This window comes from Typopeltis vanoorti, chromosome 19, assembly GCF_054136105.1.
Source record: "Typopeltis vanoorti isolate ZY-2024b chromosome 19, IOZ_Tvanoo_1.0, whole genome shotgun sequence".
NCBI classification, from domain to species: Eukaryota; Metazoa; Arthropoda; class Arachnida; order Uropygi; family Thelyphonidae; genus Typopeltis; species Typopeltis vanoorti.
The window spans coordinates 17631440-17656401 of NC_143567.1; the positions used below are offsets into that span (position 1 = coordinate 17631440).

General features: G+C 37.7%; 1 protein-coding gene across 1 annotated transcript in view; it reads right to left on the reverse strand.

Annotated features, from left to right (window-relative positions):
• The window catches only part of LOC150095885 (long-chain-fatty-acid--CoA ligase 1-like), a 335143-nt gene that overhangs the window by 67840 nt on the left and 242341 nt on the right, over positions 1 to 24962 (reverse strand). Inside the window, exon 15 of the mRNA XM_090409654.1 lies at positions 1908 to 1996. Coding sequence (XP_090265780.1) covers positions 1908 to 1996 — 89 coding nt within the window. The remainder of the gene's footprint in view (positions 1 to 1907; positions 1997 to 24962) is intronic.

Here is a 24962-nt window from a genome sequence, read left to right on the forward strand (position 1 = left end):
TGCCATGGCACTGAACCATTCAATCTCCTAAGCTTTTCATACTTACCAGCCCGATCATTCCACATGTACCCCGTCTTAATTGTAAAATCCACACCTTTAGCCACCTCCCAAGTCAAGACCCTATGATCACTCTCACCAATTGGTCAAATTCTCAGATGCAATTACCAGGTCAAGCACTCTCTGACCCCTAGTATTTTCCATTACATGCTGTCGCAGATAGTTATTCCTTAATAACCGCATAAAATCCAATTCCTTCCTCCCATGTGTCCTCTCCTCCTTCCAATCAATGTTTCCATAGTTGAGATCTCCCATAATAATTACTCTCCTTCCACTCATTTCTTCTATTTGCTTATGCATACTATCTCCTCCATCTATTCCATCACCTGGTCTGTAGCAGCACCCAACTGTATATTTAGTTCTGCTAATTTCAATCTCACACCAAATAGCCTCAAATGTGCTCTTTTCTCTATCCTGCAGTTCCACTTCTATTCTTCTTGGCTGTAGCTCATCAGCTATCATCAGTAACACTCCCCCCCCCCTATTTTATTCTCCCTGTCACTCCTGAACACATCATACCCCTCACATTCAATCCCACTAGCTGTGTTATCTTCTGTCAGCCATGTTTCACTAATGCCAATAACCTGTGGTCTGAAAGTGCCAACCAAGGCCAAAAATTCTTCCCTCTTGTTCCTAATACTTCTGGCATTTGTATACATGAATTGAAGAAGCCGATTTGTCCCATCCCTATTTTGATGCCTTATACTAACTATCCCATTCTGATTCGTGGTCTTTCCTACTCACTTGGGCATATTACACACATTCACACACTCAACTGTCTCCCTAAAATCTGCAAATCTACTTTCCCCTCCCCCCCTTAATAACTCTAGTTTCCCTGGTTCTGTAACTTCACTTCCACCACATTCAACAACACTTTTTCAAGTATCTGTACACCAAATCCATTCAGATGTAATCCATCCATTTTATATAAATCCTTTTGCCTATCGAACTCATTCCGCACATCCACAAATTCCTCACCACTCATCAAACATAATTCACGCATAAAGTCATTAGCAATTATGCCCCTCCTTCTATACTCTTCACTGTCATGCCGTGGCAACAGACTCACCATCCTAATTCTCTCACTCTTTTCTTTTGCTACCTCAAGCAATTCCTTCACATTCTCACTCATAGCCTTTTTATTTCCTTTCAAATCATTTGTACCCACTTCCACTATCAATTCCTTCACCTGCTGTTTTTGTATCCTAATTGACTCGGTTACATTCTTTACGGTCGCACTGGGTTGGTATGATTTTGTTAAACTCTCAACTAACACACCTCTTACTAGGGAATCTCCATACAATACATGCTCTTTCATTTTGTTTACACTCACTATCATACCCTTATTTTTTCTATCATACTTTTGCCAATTATTAGTCAGTCCGCTTGTTAAAGATCTTTGCCAACGTTCCAGTTGCTGGTTTAGACTATGTATCATACCGCGTAATAGAGCTATTTCATTCATTGCGTCAGTGTCGTCATTTTTATTTTCCGATGATTCATTCAATCGTTCTGTATGCTTAACTTCATTCACTCTATCAACGCCACTCTCACAGCTATCAGGTACTACCTCGCAAACATCCTCGTTCATACCTCGAATATCGCTGTTATCTAGATTCTCACTTTCGACAATATCATTCACACGACCTGAAACATTCTTTAAATCCTCACATTCTTTACACTTTTTGCACACATTCACTCCACAATCATTGTTTAACTAGACTCCAACCGTAAAATTTCCATTATACCAGCTTTTATTTCTCGCTACTCTATGGTCACTATCCATATTACTGATTTAAAAACTATTATTTACATTGTAATAGTATTAATAATTAAACATGCATGCTAACCTCTCCTTGGTCATTTACAGAATAATAATCCATTTCAGGTACATCTATGAGTCTAACTGCGCAACAAGGCAAGGGGGGACCAACTTGGCCTGTGGAAATAACAAAGTAGTAAAGTTCAACTCTTATAAAGAAGATATTATGGCAGAACCAATAACACATAAATAGGGTTGATTAGAAAAGTTTCTAAACACAGTAAAAAAATTCATGTAAAAAATGATTCTTTTTGTAGTCAGACTAGCGTCCTTCAACAGACCTGTTTAAATATAAATTTTCACAGGCATCTTTAAAAAAAAGAAAAAGAAAAAAAAATTAACAATCGAAAAATTCAACTCTAAACAATTTCAAACAATTTTGTACATAAACAATTAAGAGCCTACAAGTGCATTGTGTATATTTGTCACATATGGCATTATAATGATTTTCACTCTTAAGTTTCAATACTCATTAATGAGAGTTTTTCCCCATACCATTATTATAATAATTCCTCAAGTGGAGTTGAAGGACTCATCATGAGAGGTCCTTCTCATTACACAAAAAATTAGACCAATTTAGTATTTAAAATATGAAACAAAATTTCATTTGGTTTGATGAAACTTAATAAAATTTATTATTATTATTATTATCTGAGAACTCAAGGACTCAATGAGGAAAGCCATACGTTACCCACACCAGCTGTCATACCCTCTCTTAAACTCATTCACATTAGATACACTTGCCTTCAAGAGGCAAACTGCTCCACTCACAGCTCCATGAGAAAAACATCTAGCTCTCTCACCTGCTTTCTTTAACCAGGTACAAACGTAACTTTCATGGATGTCCCTGTGTTTTCTACACACCTTCCATATAACAAAAACTTCCATCAGACAGTATCCTACAATATCTAAATATTGATTTAGAGTGATTTCTTTGAATTTGATTTCTGGGGTCTTCCAAAGGATAGCAAGCCCACCACCTGTTCTTTCCTCTCTATCCTTTGATGCTGAAATTCAGATTTTTGTCTAGTTTTGTTTCTTGTAGGCAAGCAATATGGATATTGTTTTTGTAAAGTATGTATTTAAGTTCATCTATTTTTCTCTGAGTACCATTGACTGAGCTCCAGCTGCATCAGCTGCCAGGGACGCAGTAGCATTGGTTGATTTCACCTTCCATATCCTACAGTACTTATTCAGAAGTTTAGAGACCTCTATAATATCACCCCTTTTTCTCCTTTTTATAAGTGTCTGCAGTATGCACATACCTTCAGTCTATCCTCATAAACTACATTCCATAATCCTGATTTATAATTCTTTTTTGTGACCTTTACATAGCTTCTTTATCCCTTCTAAACCCAGGAAACCAAATCTGCATACAGCATTCCAGATGTATTAATAGTGAGACCTTGTAAAGAGGCAAAATAAGTTCCTTGTCCTTACTTGTCAATGTGTTCGCTTAAATGTCACAAATATTCTCTGGATTGTATCTGCAATTTTTGCTATGTGATCTGTACTTCAAATTCCTATCCACATAACTCCAAAATCCCTAGACTCAGTTTCTCAAAACATAATCCCACCAATATATATGCCATTATAAATCTTATCATGCCAAAGTGGAAAGTGCTTTACACTTACTACATCGAACTGATGCCTGAACAACAATGGCACAAGAACTGATCCCTGAGATATACCACACCACTGGTCACCTTGAATCTGGCAGATTTGCACCCACTATATATCAACTTTCTGATACTTGTCCATCAACCACCCATTCATCCAAGTCAATAGTTTATATTCCAATCTCATATTGTCCAGTTTATACAACAGCCTTTCAAGTTGTATTCTATTAAATGCCTTAGCAAAGTCTAACAGTGTCATAATCAATCTATTCCCTTCTTCCAACTTAGTCATAATACTATTAGAAAATATGAGCAAACTGCTAAAACACTGACCTCTCTTCAGTAAACTTATGCTGTTCCTTGCAAAGTACAGCTTATATTGTCAACCCATTTCAGTATAAAGTTCTTACCAACTTCTCTAAAATGTTCTCTGCCACTCCAGATACCAATAGGTCAGTAGTTAGACACACTAGTTTCAGCACCACCCTTGTACAATGAAATTATCATATGTTTTTTCCATTGGTGGTATGTTTCCTGAGCTGAGATTAAAGTTATACAAACACATCAAGGGCCTAGCTAATTTGGCTGAACATTCCTTTAGCATGCATGCTGATATCCCATCTGTGCCTATTGCCAAATCCTTGTCTAGGTTATGCAACAGTTACTGAACCTCATTCTCATGCACCTCTATCTCTTCACCTAATAAAGTAGTAACACTGTGCACCTGGCTAACAGATCTTAAGAAAGTGAGCCCTCATTATTTGAACAACCTCATCTGCTTCTGACACAAGGGTACCTACCATCTGCATTTACTAAAATTATTCTTCGATATTCATTTTTTCTTTTACTTGCAGAATAATAATAAAATTCTTTTAGGTTGTCTTTAGCCTGAAAACCAATTTCTTTTCATTCTCCAGTTTAGCTTTCCATACAGTACTTGTAACTTTTCACACCTGCACCTTATATGTACATTTCATAACTCCTGTATCTATTATTCTCACAATATCCCTTTCACATTATCTTCTTGTGGATCTCTTGCTTAATATGGTTACACATCCATTTCTCTCTCACTCTATTTGTTCTTGCTGGCCTGGTTGGCAGAGTGGTTAGTGTATCCGCTCTCCAGCCAAAAGGCTGTGGGTTCCGAATCCTGCTGTGGGCATGGATGTTTGTGATAGTCTGTGAAAATACTAGTGGTGGTGGTGATGGGCAGTAGATGGCATTGGTGTAGATCATTGATAGCAAACCTATGGCACGTGTGCCAGAGATGGCATGTCCGAGAATTTTGCTGGCACGTCAGTGATTTACAGGTGATATCCTTATATCTGCTTATAAATTATTCAAGCTTTTTTTTTTTTTAATTGTTACAATACGTACAAGTTGAATTTTGTTTTACATGAGAGAGCAGCTACAAAGACAAAAGACATGCATATGATTGGTGCAATATTAACAAAAGATTGCATGACCCAAAGACAAAGGCAACCAACAATCGTTGAGTTGAAATGCTAATTCTCTTCAACCAAATTCCGTAACATCTTATGAAACTGTCATAAGAACATTCACTATATATTTCTTAGTTTTAACACATTCACGACAGGGTGTTCTTTATTGTTCCAACAGAACTTCTCATTACCGGCGAGCTCAACTCACACAGTAGTTTTTAGTTAGGTACTGTCTTTCTGGTGCAACATATGGTTTTGCTTGAGTCTATACAGCATAGTTTCTTGAGAGGGGACATGTGATTCATTAGTTAGTGCCGTTTTTATTCCAGCTGTCTGTAATTGGACTGCAAAAAGCTCTGTACCTTATTCAGGGATACAATAAAACTACTTGTTTTTCTTGCATCTGCAGTATAATGGCTGTTGGGAAGGGCATGTTGTTAACCACTTGAAGCGAGTTACTATTGCCTCGATGTGAACATGTTTAAACATTTTTCGTGTGCAAGGTATATGCAAAACTTTTTGATGTATTTTTTCATTAAGTAAAATTAGGGGTGTGAGGGCCAGTTATATTCGAGTAAATATGGGAAGTATTTCACCGACAAGTTGACATCCTTCTGCTGCTTCTCTGCTCAGCTGACTTCTATGGTGAGTTACAATGTATAAATATTTTTCTCACTACCGTTTTTTTTCAAACTAACATCATTAAAATCAATTTAATAATACAATAATCAATTTTACACTGAATAATATTATAAATTTATATGTAAATATATATAAATAAAATAAAATATTATTTATAAAATTATAAATATTTTTATAAAATTATAAATAATTATTTATAAAATATTATAAATAAATATATATATTATAAATTTATAAATAAAGTTAGATTAATTTTTTATTAATTTTTCCCTTATTAAAAACTGCCCGGCACGTCAGCAATTCGATTGGTAAATGTTTGGCATGCGCTGCCACGTCAGCAACTCGATTTGTAAATTTTTGGCACATGCACATAAAAAGGTTCGCCACCACTGGTTTAAATGATTCGGTTTGCTGTAGTTAGTGGAGATGGAGAATTGCAGAGTAGGTGCTCTCCTTCAATGAGTCTTTGGACTCCTTGAAGGGGATCATGTAATAATAATAATAATGATAAACTCTAGGGATACATTGAGATACTGCTTCATTTTAAGCACCTATTCATAGCTTCCTATACATTATTGGCATCTTTCCCATCTGATACAATGGGACCAAACATAGTATTCTCCTGAGTTTGTCATAACTTCCAGCTTTGTAGTTCAGTATGCACCTGTCTTAACTGGAACATCCATATAGTTGGCTACTTCTCAGGATAATAAGGCATGATCACCAACTGGCAGTAAAACCCACAATGATTACTCAGTACTTAGCAGGATAATATGGTGCTGCATTATTGGTTTCTACATGGATGGAGGGTGGATGAACCGTGGAATGCTTACCTGATAGAATGGTGAGAGCACAAACGGTCAACAAGTTCAAGGAGTTATATGATAGACTTTGTGTTTTCTAGGAAGGATCTCCCACCATGAGTTGATTCCATGGAGGCCTGAATCGTAATAATAATAATAACAATTTCATCATCTCTAGCAACGGAACTATCATATCTGAAGCGAGAGTCCCCACCATATATATTACATCCTGTTATCCTCCACTTCACACTGATAGCCTCAAACTCACTGCTACATGGGACATTATTACTATTATTGCTTTCATGCATTTCTACCTTAATTGGATTGGACTCAAATTATATCATCATCATATTCATCACCAATTTCCTGATTTGAACCCCTATGGGGTGTTCAGGTTACTATGGCAGCACTACATGACTAAGTTTACATTATTATTAATTTCTTATCAACAATTTTCCTCCAGATCAATCTATTACTTGTGAGCACTCCAATATTGTCATATCTAATATTTTGTACTTCTAAGGCACTTCTGACCGAATCAATCCACCTAGACCTTGGTCTTCCTCTCTTTCCTGCGAATTTTGGTCTTGGCATCAAACACCTGTTTTGCTAACCTTTCTTTGCCAATTCTATTTAAATGGCCATACTGCCTTAGATTAGCTCTGCTGACACATTCTTGAATGCTAATAATGTCAAGTTCCTTTCTAATATCTTCATTTTTAACATGAATCTGCTATTGATGATGCCAGGTCACTCCCCTAAGTTATCCCTGGTCTTTGATAAAGTGCTTTATTTCACCCAACTCTCAGATCCATAACTTAAAACTGGTTTAAACACCATCTCGTATACTGCTAGTTTAGTGTTTTGGCTAGTTGCTCAATTATTCCATATAAATTTATTCAGCTGGCTACTCACCATACCAGCTTTGCTTATTTTCTTGTCTATTTCCAGATTTAATCTGCCATTTTCACTAAAAATTGTGCCTAAATAGGAAATGTTTTACTTGTTCTATAGATCTCCATTCAGAATGCAGATGAAGTTTTCCATGCTCCAGCCTATTTTCATAGTTTTTGTCTTTTTATTGATGATTTTCATGCCAAATTTGTCACAGCTCTTATACAATTTAGTTAATGAATCCTGGAGACTTGCACTAGATGTGTTTAGGAGTAGAAAATCATCTGCATAAAGCAAAGAGCTAAGTTTGACATCTCCAATTAATATAAGGCTTGATGCTACTTTCTTTCATAATGTGATCCATATAGATGACGAATAAGAGTGGAGATAATGTGCATTCTTGTCTTATCCCTTCAATTCTAACTGCTGACTGAAACTTAAATACAGACCATGTATTGCTCTGTATAATGTGCCATTCTACAGATCCTAGTCATATTTCCACAATTCCTCAACTATTTATCTTAAAGTGAAAATATGATCTTGACAACCTCTGTTTGGCCTGACCCCAGCTTGTTCTTCTCCAATTTATGCTTGCATAAATCTTACCTGAAACACTTAGTAGAGAAGTTCCTCTTAATTCTCACATTCCGTTTTATTTTATTCCCATTTTTACAGATGGGTACTATGAGAGCTCTACTCCAATCATTGGGTTGTTGGAAGTTTTTACACTTGGTTATACTATAAATTAAAGATACCAAGAAATTATATACCATATATGTCGGTGTGTAGAACAACTGGCGTATAAGACGAGGCTTAAATTTCAGGCTATTTTTAGGTTTTAAGCTTATGTTGGTTGTATAAGACAACCCCCCCAATTTCTTCTTTCTTGTATTAATGCAACATTAGGTATTGTTGTTATATTCATTATTTTTATATCTATGCATATCCGTTATTTTTTTACATAGCATAGATTTAGTATTTACACGAATTACCCTAATTAAAAGTGATTATCCCCAATTTCAATTAATTATTAATTTTGTATTTTTTTTAAATTTTAGGATTATTAAAATTGTTATCATTTAAAATCATGGAACCAGCAACAAAACGAAGAAAGTATGAAGCTCGATTTAAAATAAGGGTAATTGAAATGGCAAAGCAAACTAATAACTGTGCTGCTGCAGAAAGTTTGACATAACTGAGAAGATGGTAAGAGAATGGAGGAAGAAAGAAGATATTTTAAAAAAATTGCCAAAGAAAAAATGTGTGATGAGAACGGGGATCACCCGATGGCTGCAACTGGAAAATCACATTGCAGAATGGGTATTCGAACAAAGGCAGAATAGTTATCTTGTTACAAAAAATATGATTAGAGCATATGCACTAAAATGGTCAAGATTGAATCTGGATGAAAGTATAGAATTTCAAGCTACTTCAGGATGGTGTAATCATTTTATAAACAGACAAAATCTAGTAATACGACAAAAAACGAAAATTTCTCAAAAACTACCAGCAGATCTTGACCACAAACTTACCAGTTTCCATAAATTTATTATTCAGTTGAGACAAGAACATAAATTTCTATTGTTAAATATTGAAAATATGGATGAAACTCCTATGAGCTTTGATATGATAAGCAATAAAACAGTGGAGTCTAAAGGTAGTAAGAGTGTGCTAGTTCGAAGCACAGGTCATGAAAAAACAAGGTTTATAGTTGTGTTGGCATTTTTGATTAATGGAACCAAGTTAAAACCAATGATCATCTTCAAACTTAAAACTCCTAAGATAAAATTTCCTTCAGGTGTTTTTGTACATTTTCACGAAAAAGGATGGATGGATGAAAATGGTGTGAAATTATGGATAAATAATGTGTGAAACACATGATCAGGTGGTATAATGAAGAAATGCAGTTTATTAGAAATGGATATGTTTCATAGTTATTTAACTGAGAATACTAAAAGTCTTCTAGAAAAAAATAACACAAAAATTGCTGTTATACCAGGTGGTTTAACTTCTATATTGCAACCACTAGATGTCTGCTTGAACAAACCATTTAAAGATCACATGCGAGAAGAATGAAATAATTGGATGTTGACTGGTGAAAAATCATTTACAAATGGTGGATCTATGTGCACTGTATCACTTGATATGTTGTGCAATTTTGTGATCAAAGCATGGAATAAAGTGAATAAAGCATGGATGATGTAATAAATTTAGTTTAATCCTTTATCCAAGTGTGAGCAAACAAAGTTTGCACCTGAAAGTATCTTCAGGACTGGGGTAAGGTGGTACAACACCAGGCAACTCGTTACAAAAGTGGAGCAAGCTAACATCACTCCTATCTCAGTATCTCCCATAATGCAAAACACATCTCCTTGCGGATATGTATAATGTTATGCATTAAGGGAAGGGCCACTACCCAGACTAGTTTCAACCTTTATTGAGGTCTCTTCAGTGGGAGCCAGGCCAAGCGGAGATACCAGGCAGATGCATTAGCAAGGTTATCTCTACCTATAGGAGTTGCCAAACGGTGTGCCACCTTTTTACTAAATTATTCTGGATTTAGAGAAAGATGTGAAAGTTTATTTTTCACTTGGTTAGACTATAATAAATTTAGTTTAATCCTTTGCTCCCACTGAAGAGACCTCAATAAAGGTCGAAATTAGTCTGGGTAGTGGCCCTTCTCTTAATGCATAACATTATACATATCCGCAAGGAGATGTGTTTTGCATTATGGGAGATACTGAGATAGGAGTGATGTTAGCTTGCTCCACCTTTGCAACGAGTTGTCCAGTGTTGTACCACCTTACCGCAGTCCTGAAGATACTTTCAGGCGTAAACTTTTTTTACTCACACTTGGATAAAGGATTAAACTAAATTTATTATTGTCTAACCAAGTGAAAAATAAACTTTCAACATGAATGATGATGCATGGAATAAAGCATGGATGATGATGAAAATGGACACTGATGTTCGTAGTCGTATGTGTATGTTGAAAGCTCCTGATAAGATAAGTGTTATTTTAAGTTATCATTAATAAAATTACTTAAATATAACGTAGTTTTGTTTGATTTGCGTATCTTAGTGTGTCTGTTTGTGTGTTTCATTTTATAATTTGATAAAATACGTTAGAAATAAGTATGGCTCCCATACAAAGGAAAATGGCGGCCAGTAATGATGGTTCACCATCTTTATTCAAGAACGGTAATATAAAGGAGATGATTCAGTGTACTATCTGCGAGATGTACGCTTTGCGGAGTGCGGTCAGAATGTGGTTAGATGATAATAAAGGAGTGAATGTGTGTAGAAAATGTAGGAAGAATGAGGAATTAAAGTGTATTTCGGGTCGTGAGTGTGATATTTTTTGTCAAACTTCAGAAGGAAGAAAATAGTAATATGACAAGAAATGGCGAGGTTGTACCAGAGAACTGTGAGGGTGTGAATGATAGTATTAATTCCGAGCATATTAATGGTTTTACAGAGAATAAAAAAGATGAGATAGATGCAATGAGTGAGATCGCGTTGTTGAGTGGTACGATACAAAGGGTAAAACAGCAGCTAGAGCGTATGAGCAAAAGTCGACTGAATGAACCATCCAATAATAAAAAGTATGATAGGAAAAATAAGCGTATGAGTGTGAATATGAACAAAATGAAGGATAGAGTGCTGTATGGTACTCATTAGTACGAGGTGTGTTAGTAGAGGATTTGACAAAATTGTACCAACCTGGTGCGACCATAAAGGATGTAACTGAGTCTATCAGAGAGCAAAAGGAAATGGTGAAAGAAATGATTGTTGTGGCAGGTACGAATGATTTGAAAGGAGATAAAATGGAAATGATAGAGGACCTGAATGAATTGTTTGAGGTAGCAAAAGAAAAGAGTGTGACAGTTAGAATGATTAGTCTTTTGCCACGGTATGGCAGTGAAATGTTTAAAAGGAGGGCCATAATTGCGAATGACTTTATGCGTGGGTTATGTATAACAAGTGGTGTGGAATTTGTGGATGTGTGGAGCGAGTTCGATGGGCGAAAGGATCTATATAAGATGGATGGCTTGCATTTGAATGGTTATGGTGTAAGGAGACTTGAAAAAGTGTTGCTGAATGTAGGGGATGTGCAAAATCAGGGAAACTAGATTTATTAAGGGGGAGGGGGAGTAGATATACAGTCCTAAGGGAGGCAGTTGAATGTATGAATGAGTATAATATGCCCGAGCGAATAAGGACAACAAATCAGAATGGGATAGTTAATATAAGGCATCAAGGTAGGGTTGGGGCTAATGGGGGTCTTAAATTCATGTACACTAATGCTAGGAGTATTAGGAACAAGAAGGAAGAGTTTTTGGCCATGGTTGGCACTTCCAGACCACAGGTTATTGGTATTAGTGAATCATGGCTGACTGTAGATGATATAGCTAGTGGGATTGAATGTGATAGGTATAGTGTGTTCAGGAATGACAGGGAGAATAAAATGGGGGGGGGAGGAGTATTGTTGATGATAGCTGATGAGCTGAAGCCAAGGAGAATAGAAGTTGAATTGCATGATAGAGAAAAGAGCACATTTGAGGCCATTTGGTGTGAGATTGTCGCTAGCCTTAGAGAAATTAGTCAAGGAAAGAATACAGGATTGGATAGATGAAAATGGGATATTGTATGGGGGACAACATGGTTTTGTGAAGGGTAGATCATGCCTCAGTAACTTGCTCATGTTTTATAACACAGTGACGGCTGAACTGGATAAGGGTAATAGGTTTACAGTGATTCTACTGGACCTTGCCAAGGCCTTTGACAGGATACCACATGGAACCCTAATCAGTATACTGGAGCAGATGGGGATGGATATAGGGTTGGTGAGATGGATAGGAGGGTGGTTGATGGAGAGCTACCAGAGAGTGGTTTATTCAGGAGTGGAGTCTAAAAGATGGCTTGTGACTAGTGGTGTGCTGCAGGGCTCTGTTCTTGGACCACTGCTTTTCAATTTGTTCATCAATGATATAGGAAAGGATTTGAGAGGAAGTGTTCACTTGTTTGCTGATGATGCAAAGTTGGGTAGAGCAATTGTGAGTGCACGGGATGTCAAAATTTTACAGGATGATTTGGATAGTTTGGAGGACTGGGCTAGGAAAATGGATGTCAATTTAGTGTGGCAAAGTGTAAGGCTATGTACTTTGGGGTGAAAAGAATAGCAGCAGTATATCACATTGGTGGAACCGTACTCGAGGAGATTGATGAGGCCAGAGATTTGGGAGTGTTGGTGGATAGGGAATTGAAGTTTAGGGGGAACATTGCAAAAGTGACTAAAACAGCTCACCAAATCACTTGGCTTCTGAAAAATACTTTAACATGCAGAGACAAATAAGTTGTTGTTCTTCCTCTGTATCGAGCCTTGATAAGACCCCATCTGGACTACTGTGCCTATCTGTTCTGACTATCTGTTCATCGACTTCGAGAAAGCATTTGACAAGGTCTAACATACTAAAATGATTGAATTATTAAAAAGAATTGGATTAGATGGTAAGGACAATGGAATCATTGAAAATTTATATTGGAACCAAAAGACATCTGTTCAAGTTGATGACATTATTACAGACTCCATTAACATAAAAAGAGGAGCAAGCCAAGGATATGTGCTGTTGCCTCTCCTTTTTTAACATATATTCAGAAACCATATTTCAAAAAAATCTTAAAAGGAAAAGAGGAAGAGATTAATATAAATGGTGAAATCATCAATAACTCTGATATGCTGATGACACAGCTCTCCTGGAAGACAATACTCAGGATCTTCAAAATCTTCTTATAATAATAAAGAGGAACAACTTCCCCTGTACATGTTAATGTGTTCTTAAATAGTCAAGAAGTCTTATGGGCTACCGTAGCAACTTTAGCAGTATGTTCTCTAAACTTTAACTCTCTATCTACTATCACTTCTAAGTAGGCCAAAGTAAATCCAAAAGCATTTTTCGTTATGTAGCAAGTAAGAGAAAAAATTAGGATAACTTTAAACAATGCTGATTGTAAGAAGGTGACAGAATCAGAAGAAATAGTTGATCTATTAAGCAATCATTTTGCAAAAGTGTATCATCCAGGTGGAGACTTCGCCATTACCAATGTGACAGAGGCTGATGGGAGAATTGAGGTAGAAGAACTGGAGGTACTCCCAATATTGAAAAAAATATCAATGTGAATACAGCAGCAGGACTAGATGGCATGTCAGCCCATGTTAACAAGAATGTGCAAGACCACCAGCAGTGCCTCTGACAAAGTTGTACAATGTAAGTCTCAGCTCTGGCAAGGTTCCAAGGGAGTGGAAAGAAGATACGATTGTTCTGTTACATAAAGGTGGCTCCATGAGAGCAATAGCAAATTAGAGACCAATTATTATCTCAGGAATGGTGGTTCAAGTATTGAAAAAGTTGGTTACAGGTAAAATTCAGGAATGGATGGATAGGAATATAATACCCTTTCGGGAAGGGAGCATGGCTTTGTAACAGGTAGGTTCTGCCTCAATAATTTATTCACATTTTATAACAAAGTGACAGGGGAACTGGATAAAGGAAATAGTTACATCTACTGCTTTGGACTTTGCAAAGGCATTTGAGAATACTACATGGAAAACTATTACATATGTTTTAGCAAATGGAAATGGTTATGAGGCTGAAAGTATACATATGAGGCTGGTGGTATAAAGAGGGGTAACTGACAGACAGACATCAGAGGGTGGTTCAAGGTCAGAATCAAGGTGAACAGTGACTAATGGAGTGTCCCAGGACTCCGTACTAGGGCCACTACTCTTTTATTATTATTATTTAGACCTCTAAGGAGTCAAAAGACTCATCATGGGAGGTACTTCCTAGGAAACACAAAGTCTAGCATACTACTCCTTAAGCTCATTGACTGTTCTCGCTCTCACCACTCTATCAGGCAATGCATTCCATGGTTCAACCATCCTCCATACAAAGAAACCACTCCTCACCCTCTTTCTCACAGTTTCCTTTCGTAACTTCCAGGGATGGCCCCTTGTCATCACTCCTTCCCGCTGTTCAACCAAGTGAAAGAAATCCCCAGTGTCAACCCTGTAACCGCAGTTTAAAAGTCTCAATCATACCACCTCCCCTTCTTCTATTCACCAACCTCTGCAGTCCACATTCCCTCAGATGATCCTCATAACTAACATTGTACAGTCCTGAAACTGTCTTTGTTATCTGCCTTTGTACTCTTTCCACAGTTAATTTATCCCCTTCAAATTCTGGGAACCAAATCTGAAAACAATAGTCTAAGTGTGGTCTGATCAGGGTCTTATACAATGGAATGATAACTCTTTTATCTCTGCAGGTCAGCGTCCTTCTCATTATTGCAGCAATCCTCTGTGTTACCTTCACTATCTTTGCAATATGTCCCTTGAATTTCAGGTTTTTCTATCAATCATCAACCCCAGATCTCTTGTCTCCCCTACTTCCTCCAGTATAGCTCCTCCAATACAGTAAGCAGCGTCCCATCAATATGTCCCAAACCTCAAGACCTTGCATTTTGCTGCATTAAACCAATACCCCCATTCATTTGCTCATCTGTCTAGCTTATTCAAATCCTCTAGCAGGACTACCACATCTGCAGTATTATTGATAACCCTTCCCAGCTTCACATCATCCGCAAACAACTGAATATCCCCATGCAATCCACTGACAATGTCATTGATATAAAGTTAAACAATATAGGTCCCAGTACTGAGTCCTGTGGGACCCCACTTGTAACTCTCTGCCTCCTTGAAATGGTCCCATCATACACAACTCTTTGATACCTATCAGACAGCCAATCCTGAATCCAGTTGACCAACCTGACATCCAAACCGATGTGCTGCAACTTATATATCAGCTTATCATGTGGCACCATGTCAAATGCTTTCGGTAAATCCAAGAAAATGGCAGTATATGCCTTTCCCTTATCTACTGCTCTTGTAATTCTAGTAGAAAGGCTTATACGTTGGTCATACATAACTGGTAATTAGCTTACGGAATTAACAACGCATATAAAGGATATTAATTAAAGGCAACTTTAATGAATAACTTCAATATTTTGGCAACGTCACATTACCATCTTCAGGAACATAAAAATATGGTATGTGCATGCAGGCACTAACAAAAGCAAATGAGGAAGAAGGCAAGAAACTAATATTGATCCTAAAGTCCTAATGGTGCCTTTTGGCAGGCTAATTTGGTTGTCTTGGCCGTTGGTCTGAAGTTTCCATAATGTAAGTCTCCCAAATTTGGGATAGTTTCATGCACCCAAATTTGTTGAGGTTTGAAATGTTTTTTAGAGCTGTTGATGATTCCTTGAATAATCTTTCATACTTAAACTTGCTGCGGTGTATTATTTTAGTTTTCTTCCAATGAATTCTATGGTGGGTATCTAAGGCATGGTCTGCCAGCCCGGAGTGGCTGTACTGGTGAAATCGGATGTAGTCTTTGTGTCCTGATATTTGCTCTCCTGCCTGTTTGGCCAAAGTAGGACAATTTGCAGCTGCAAGGGACCTGGTATACACCAGGTAGGTCTAGGGGAAGTGGTTGGTCTTTAGTAGAGCAGATTAGGGATGCCAACTTTTTATATGGTCTATAACAAGAAGTCAGGTCATTTTTTTGAGGATATTGGTTATTTTCTCAGAGGTGCCCTGGATGTAGGGGATGGTGATAGATTTGGCGTAATCTTTATTGTGGAAGGGGGAAGAGTGGTTGTGGTTTACTGGTTTTAGTATTTTTTGGATTTTTTTTGGAGTTATAGCCATTGGTTAAGAAAGTGTTGAGGATGTGGTTTAATTCAGTGGTTAGGGCATCGTGATCTGAGTAGATTAATTTTGCCCTGTTGAATAGTGTTTTTATAACCTCATATTGTTGTGAGGGGGGGGGGGAATTGCTGGTGAATGTATCGGCCTGTATGGATGGGTTTTCTATAAACAGAGAAAACCAAAGATCCATCAAGCTGGCAACTGATTAAAGTGTCTAGGAAGGGGAGAGTGTTGTTTTCCTCTTTTTCTAAGGTGAACTGGACTCTAGTTGTTGGTTGTTCAAGTGTGTTAGGAAGGGGTGGAGTGTATCTGAGCCATGTGGCCAAATAGCAAACACATCATCCACGTATCGAAACCAAATAGTGGGTTTTGTGGGGCAGAATTTAAGGCTTTCTCTTCAAAGGTCTCCATAAAGAAATTGGCCAGGGGTGGGGAAAGTGGTGAACCCATGGATGTCCCCTCTATCTGTTTGTAGAATTCTCCTTGCCAAACGAAATAGCCTGAGTTCATTGTGAACTGAAATAGGGTTGAGATATCAGGAAGAAACTTGGCTTGGATGAGCTGTAGGGTTTCTTTGAGTGGGACATATGTGAATAAGGAGGCGACGTCAAAACTGACCATTATGTCAGTTTGTTGGAGTGAGAGGTTTTCTATATTGGCTTTAAAGTGGGCTTTTTTATGTGTGATGGTGTGTTGCCAGTATAGTGTGTGAGCATTTTGGCTAAATGTTTGGCTAATTTATATGTGGGAGGAATCAATGCCATCCACTACGGGACGTAATGGCACATTTTGTTTATGTATTTTTGGGAGTCCATACAATCGGGGGGGGGGGGGGGTCTAGAGTTATAAGGTTTTAGTTTGTTAGTGACTTCCACAGGCAAAGAAGTGACTTTCTTAAGGAGTCTGTGGAGAGTTCTAATCTGAGAGTTGTTAGGATTATATTCAATAGGGAGATAGGTAGTACGATCTAGTACTAAAGCATTAAGCTTACCTTTGTAGTCCTTTTGATTGAGCACCACAGTGGCATTTCGCTTATCCGCTTTGGTGATTTCTATTTTTTTTGTTTTTCTTCATTTCTAGTAGAGCTGCATACTCGTCTTTGGATAAGTTGGTTTTTGGAGGTTTTGCTTTGGTGAGAACACCGGTTACATCCAGTCTGACGTTGTTGGTGATATGGTTAGGAAGTGTGCGAATTCCACATTCTATTTGGATCATGATTTCCTTGGCAGGTATTCTTTTAGGAGCTAGGGCGAAATTGTGGCCACGTGAAAGTGCAGTGAGTGCTTCAGGCTTTAAAACTACGGATGAGAGGTTGACTACAGTGTTGAGTGGTGGCTGTGGTAAGGTCAGTAGAATTCTTTATCAGGTTTTCGTATTTTTTCAAGTGCTGACTATGTATTTTTTCGAATTCTTTTCTTGCCGAAGCGCATGAGATGTCATAAAGAATCATCCAAAGATCATGGCTGAGCATATCCGAAAGTTCTTCCTCTAGTGCCTGTAAAGTTTTGTTTTCGTCGGCAAGGAGAACACGTGTCACGGTAATTTGTTCTCTTAATAGGGCTAAGCTAGTGCGATTATAAATACTGAGAGCTTTCTGTGAAGTAAAATGGTGCTTAAATTTAACACCCTCCCCTTCCTAGACACTTTAATCACTTGCCAGCTTGATGGATCTTTGGTGTTCTCTGTTTACAGAAAACCCACCCATACAGGAAGATACATTCACCAGCAATTCCCCGCCCCTCACAACAATACGGGGTTATAAAAACACTATATAACAGGGCAAAATTAATCTACTCAGATGACGATGCTCTAACCACTGAACTAAACCCATCCTCAATACTTTCTTAGCCAATGGCTATAACCCCCAAAAAATCCAAAGAATACTAAAACCAGTAAACCACAACCACCCTTCCCCCTTCCACAATAAAGATTACACCAAATCTATCACCATCCTCTACATCCAGGGCACCTCTGAGAAAATAACCAATATCCTCAAAAAATATGACCTGACTTCTAGTTATAGACCATATAAAAAGTTGGCATCCCTTATCCGCTCTACCAAAGACCAACCACCTCCCCTAGACCTACCTGGTGTATACCAGGTCCCTTGCAGCTGCAAATTGTCCTACTTTGGCCAAACAGGCAGGACGGCAAATATCAGGATTTCAGACCACAAAGACTACATCCGGTTTCACCAGTACAGCCACTCTGGGCTGGCAGATCATGCCTTAGATACCCACCATAGAATTTGTTGGAAGAAAACTAAAATAATACACTGCAGCAAGTTTAAGTATGAAAGATTATTCAAGGAATCATCAGCAGCTCTAAAAAAACGTTCTAAACCTCAACAAATTTGGGTGCATGAAACTACCCCAAATTTGGGAGACTTACATTATGAGAACTTCAGCCCAACAGCCAAGACAACCAAATTAGCCCACCAGAGGGCACCATTAGGACTTTAGGAACAATATTAGTTTCTTGTCTTCTTCCTCATTTGCTTTTGTTAGTGCTTGCATGCACATACCATATTTTTATGTTCCTGAAGATGGCAATGTGACGTTGCCGAAATATTGAAGTTATTCATTAAAGTTGCCTTTCATTAATATCCTTTATATGCGTTGTTAATTCCTTAAGCTAATTACCAGTTACTGCTCTTGTAACTTTATTATAAAATGCTAGTATATTACTAAAACAAGTGCCCCATCACAAATCCATGTTGACTCTCACAGATAACATTACCCTCATTTGCCTAATGTTGTATACGGTCCCTAACTAATTTCTCCAAGATCTTAACAACTACTGATGAACACAAACTGGCCTATAATTAGACACTTCCAGTCTGATACCCTTATGCAATGGCACTATCTTACCTTCCTTCCATTCCCTGGGCACTTTTCCAGTAGCCAGATTTTCATTGAAAAGCCAGGTCAAAGAAGCTGTCAGTTCCTTAGCACATTCTCTCAAAACTCATGATGAAATATCATCCAGTGCCACAGCTTTAGTGACATCCAGAATACTCAGTATGTGGAACACACTCTCCTCCTGCACCTCTAAAACTCGAACCTGCTCTATCCCTCTAGTATTCAAATTGACTCCTTCAGGATGAAATACTCCAATAAAGTGTTCATTGAACAATTCCACTATGTCCTCTGCATCAGTCACTCTATTTCCATTTTTATCCCAAAATGTCATTCTTCCACAATCAATTCTCCTCCCTACTGGTCACATAGCTAAAAAATTCCCTAGGATTTTCTTTGGATCTTAGGGCCAATCTCTTCTCATATTCCAGTTTTGCCTTACTTACCGTACTAGTCACTCTTGTTGCCTGTGTCTTATATTCTTCATGCATCTTCTCTTCACCTGTCTCCTTATATCTCTTCCATAGGCCTCTTTTTCACATGCAGTTCCTGTTTAATATTGTTTGTCATCCACTTTACACCAAATTGTGTCCTCTTCTTCACTTGTGGAATACAGCTTACTATTGCTGCTAACAAATATTCCTCCACAATTTCTCAAGCACTAATGACATCCTGGCCTTCCAATTCTTCCCTCCATGAAACTTCCCCAAGTTGATGTCTAAGACTATTATAATCACCTGCCTTATAATCCCACATATGTTCCTGTCTCTTTGATACTCCTGCATGTCTATTCATCTTACAAGTCAAAACCACATGGTCACTCTCTCCAACTGTGGGAGAGATGTTATCTCAATTATTATCAACTCTTCTGATGCTATGACCAAATCCAAAACTCTTGAACCTCTTGTTCCCTCTACTACATGTTTCCTAAGACATTGGTCCCTAAAGAATTCTAGAAATTCCATTCCCTTATTGCTACATGCATCTTCCTCTCCCCAATTTATACTGCTATAGTTAAAATCTCCCATAACAATCATTCTTCTTGCACTTGCCAAACTCAACTGTCTAAACATCTCAGGGTCCCCACCCTCTGTGCTGCTTGGTTTGTAGCAACACCCCACTAAATATCCCATCTTGCCCATCTCTACCTTACGCCAATGCCATATGCTTTCAAAATCATTAGTGTCACTGCCTTCCAAAGCCTCCACTCTTAGAGGACATAAGTCGTCACTTATCATAAGCTGTACTCCACCACCACGCTTTCCCTTCCTATCCTGCCGAAAAATGTTGTACCCAGCGACTTCTATTCCTGTTATTATATCCTCTTCTGTCAACCATCTCTCAGTGATCTCAATAATCTTTGGCCAGGCTGATACTATCAGCATCACCAATTCCTCTCCTTTATTTTGGATACTCCTGCCATTAGTATAAAGCATACAAATGCCACTATTCTATACCCAGCATTATCCCCTCTAGACTCCACCAATTGGGCTCGGCGTTACCTGATGTTGTCCCCCTTCTCAAAATTACCCTTTCCCACAAGAGGTCACGAATAAGGCTATAAGGCTCTTTGATTTGTATATTAATGATATAGGGAAAGATAATAAGGGTGGGATATTCAATTGTTTGGTGATGATGCAAAACTATAGAGAGCAATAGTCGATAGTTGAAAGGAGGAGGGACACTCTAGCCTTGTTAATTTCCTGTACTGGATTACAAGAAATTAACAAGGCTAGAGATGTGGGGTGATGGTGAACAGAGATTTGAAGATTTGAATTTTTGAGCTTTTGCTGAAGAACACATTAACAAGTAAAGATAGGGAAGTGATTACTCTCTTTATAAGGCTATAATTCGGCCTGTATATTGACTATTGCACACAGATTTTGTCACCTGGATTTCTTCAGGATCAGGAGGTGGTGGAGAAGATCGACGAGTCATCCAGTTGGTGACAGATCTGTGGAATGCTCCCTATAAGAATAGATTGAAGGTGTGTGGGTTGCAGAGTTTAGTTTACAGGCAGAAGAGAGAGACACAATAGAATCTGATATATTATCAAAGGAATTCTATAAGATTGAACATGAAATGTTCTCTCCCTACTCATCATGTATTGAAAAATAAAAAAAATTTTCAATAAATGATGAGTAGGGAGAGAACAAGGGGTCACCCCCTGGAAGTCCTGTAAGAGTGTAATTAGTAAGGGTGACAGACTAGGTTTTCTGCTTAGAGAATGCTGAACGACTGGAATGGATAGCCAGAGGTAGCTCTGATTGCCCTCACAATGAATGGTATAAGAAGAGGTATGATAGGTTTGTGTAGGTCTTCCACAGTGAGTCTTTGGACACCATGGAGATACCCATATAATAATAATTTTATGGGAATGTAACAAAGAATTAAGAATACCCAATGCTTGATTTTTTTATGTGACTCCTACCAGTGATAATCTGTAGTTCCTTCAAGTTCTTTTGGTCTGCCTCTTGATTGTCTTCTTCCAATGATTCTATTCAAGACTTATTTGGAAATCTCTGAAAGGCAATCAATCACAGCTATAATTCTCTGGACAATAAGAATTACAGCTGTGATATCTTTTTTATAGTTTAATTTGTATTTGACTTGTTCATTTGTTTTGTGTTCTGACCAGTGAGTCTTATTATTTTTCTTCAGCATTTTACTTCAAATGCTCTGATTTTCTTTATTTCTTTCTGATTGAGTCTCCATATCTCAGCTTCACATGTTGCTGTAGGTATAATAATGTTTTATAGCGTTTTAGTTTGAAGCTTTTTGAAATGCTGCTATTTTCCATACTTTGTTTAATTTCATATTAGACCATCCTTTTTCAAATTATTGAGCTTATTGATTAATTATTGACAGAAATGGCCAGAGATAGAGCCAGATGACAAAGATTTGTTCACAGGGAGACTTAACCCATCATCTGATGGATGAGAAAGAATAAGTCATCTTGGAGAGGGTGTAGAAAGACATAAAAAAATGATGTCAGGACCCTACAAGGTTGATTATGAGAATAGACTAAGGGCATGTAGGCCTCAGAGTTTGGTGGATAGAAGACAAAGGGAGAATATGATTGAGACATTTAATTGTTGAGGGTTATTATCATATTAACACTGAACAGATTTCTAATATGGCAGAATGATAGGAAGGAATAAGGGTAAGGGACATCCCTAGATGTTATCAAACGAAGTAGTGAATAAAAGGGTATGAAGTAAAGTTTTTTGAATGAAGAGTGATAGGAGCATGGAATGCATTGCCTGAGAGGATAGTGAAAGTGCAAATTAGATGAGTTTAAGGAGTGGTATGATAGACTTTGTATTGACTAGTGTTGATCTCCCATAATTAGCCTTGCAACTCCATGGAAGTCAAGAAGATAATAATATCATCGTCCACATTCCGCAGAGTCAAAAGTCCCACTCTCATACACATATCTCATCAAACCATGCATTAAATGCATTTGCCATTCCCATCACTCACTGTCCCTGCAAAAAACCTATTCCTCATCCACACACACACACACACAGTCTCTCAGGATGTCCTCTTGTTCTCACTCTTCATCATTCTCTGAAACACCTCTTCCAAGTTAATCTTATAAAATTCCTTAACAACTTATATGTCTCAACATATCTCCTCCTCATTCTCCCACATTCTCCTATCCATTAGACTTTGAAAATTGTATTTCATCACTCTTTCTTCATATTCAGCATTGCAGAGACCAGAGACAACATCAGTCAGTCAGTAATCTCTGAATCCTTTTCAATATTATTCCATCCTTTTGAAAACAGGTGACCAAATATGCACACAAAAACCCATATTGTGGCCTGATAAAGGTCTTATACAATGGAAATAATTTCCTTCCTTCCTTCTATAAGTAGGCATCCACCACATCGCTGCTATATTCCATTATGCTGTCCTCACAATTTTAGCAACATGTTCTCTAAATTTCAGGTCCATATCTACAAGCACCATCGCTCCTCCAAGATAAAACCCCATCAACTGTATGCTCTGCATCCCATCTTTGCTTCCTGAATTTTAAAATGTTACCCTTTGAAATACTGAACTGTTAATTGCACTACCTATGCACATAATCTATTCAACTCTTCTTGTAAAGCTAAAACATCTGCTCTACTCTACACAGTTCTTCCCAACTTTGCAGATGCTGTAGTCTGTTACATACTGTCTAAAGTAGTCTCTTAAAATCTTGAGAATTCATTCTTTACCTACCGATATCACCCCCTTCATTTCAGTCTATATTACTATGATTAAAAATTATCCTTTTCTTTTTTGATAAGCTAATTTGCCTATACATTTCCTTCCCACTTTCTAACATCCAATTAAACCTATTACCAATATTGGAGATGCAATTACCTTGCATCTCCATCTTGGATGGGCATAACTCCTCCTATCATTAATAACATTCTTCTTCTCCTTTTTGATAGATATTCTGTTTATCTTCACAAAAAAAAACAAAACATTATTATTATTATTTGACACCTCCAGGGAGACCATAGACTCATCGAGGGGGGGGGGGGCACCTGCTCTACAACTCTGTCTCCGCCAACTGACCACAACTACTCCAATGCCATCTACTGCCGACTACCACCACTGGTACTTCCATAGACAATCACAAACATCCATGCCCATGGTGGGATTCGAACCCGCAGCCTTTTGGCTGGAGAGCAGATATGCTAACCACTCGGCCAGCCAGGCTGGAGAGCAGATATGCTAACCACTCGGCCAGCCAGGCTGGCTCAGTTTTGCCTTCTCCAACTCTACTGCTATCAGGATGTGGTTTTCGTCCATTCACATCTTGCTTATTCTGAAAATTTTGGCAATGAATTCAATTAATGCAATGATTTTGTTCCCTTTATTTCAGATACTTCTGCATTTGTAAACAAACATTAAAGTTAATTTCTGAGTCTACCACAAATCTCTGATACCACTTTTCAGATGTGACTCCTCCATACCTCATCCCTAGCCATTCCTCTCTATCACTATCCTTTCCACAAACCTCCTCAGATTCAAATGTTCTGCCACCCACATTCCAGTCATCCCACTCATTTCTTTTCTTCTCACACATTCACTTCTGCATCCAGCATCCACACTTCTCATGCAATGTCTTACTGTCTATGAGTCAACTGGGGAGACTGCTTTTAAAAGGGAGAGTAATGACTGTAGTGAATAGAATATGCTTCCTGATGCCCTCAATTTCCCTATATTTCTTGTGTTTCTCTCATTTCCCTCACTCACCTCTCCATCCACAAGCACTCCTACTCTCCCACATACCTCATTCTTCCTCATATCCTCTATTCACTGCAGTCATTACTCTCCCTTCCAAAAAACAGTCTCCCCAGTTGACTCATACCAAAAACCATTTAAGTGCAGCCTATCTCTCTTATGTAGTTCCATCCACTCCTCAAAAATCATCCCACATATTCACAAACTGCATTCCTTTCTCCCAACACAGTTCTGTTAACATACTATTCAAGAATTTTACTTCCCATCTCAATATAGATCACATACCTGGATAACACCACCACCATCTATTCATCACCCAACTGACCATAAGAGATATTTCCATTAATGAAAACATGAATGCAAAGTATCATTAAAATAAATTGCAATGTCATTGAGATACAACTGAAATAATATAGATAGAAAGCATAAGACAGTTGATATATTTAATCTATCAGGGCCAGTTGTGTAGTTAATCATCTTACTCTATTTCAATTTCCTTTGGTTTATATATTTTAATATTTTAGTGACATTCTATTCTACTCAATTTTATTTAGTGACATTCTATTCACATCCTGAATCCTTTTATTTCAGTAATTGTTTGTCATTTATTTATTATTAGTGATCTGAATTATTTTTCTTTTACGTATTTTCATGTCTGTGAAAAGATGTAAAAAAATATCTACATGTTTTACTATTCTGTAAAAGTAAATGATCACTGCAACAAATAGCAGTGATGAATTACTTCATTAAAAAGTGTGCATCACTAATATGAATTCATATAAGGAGGAAAACTACTGTCATCTTAATA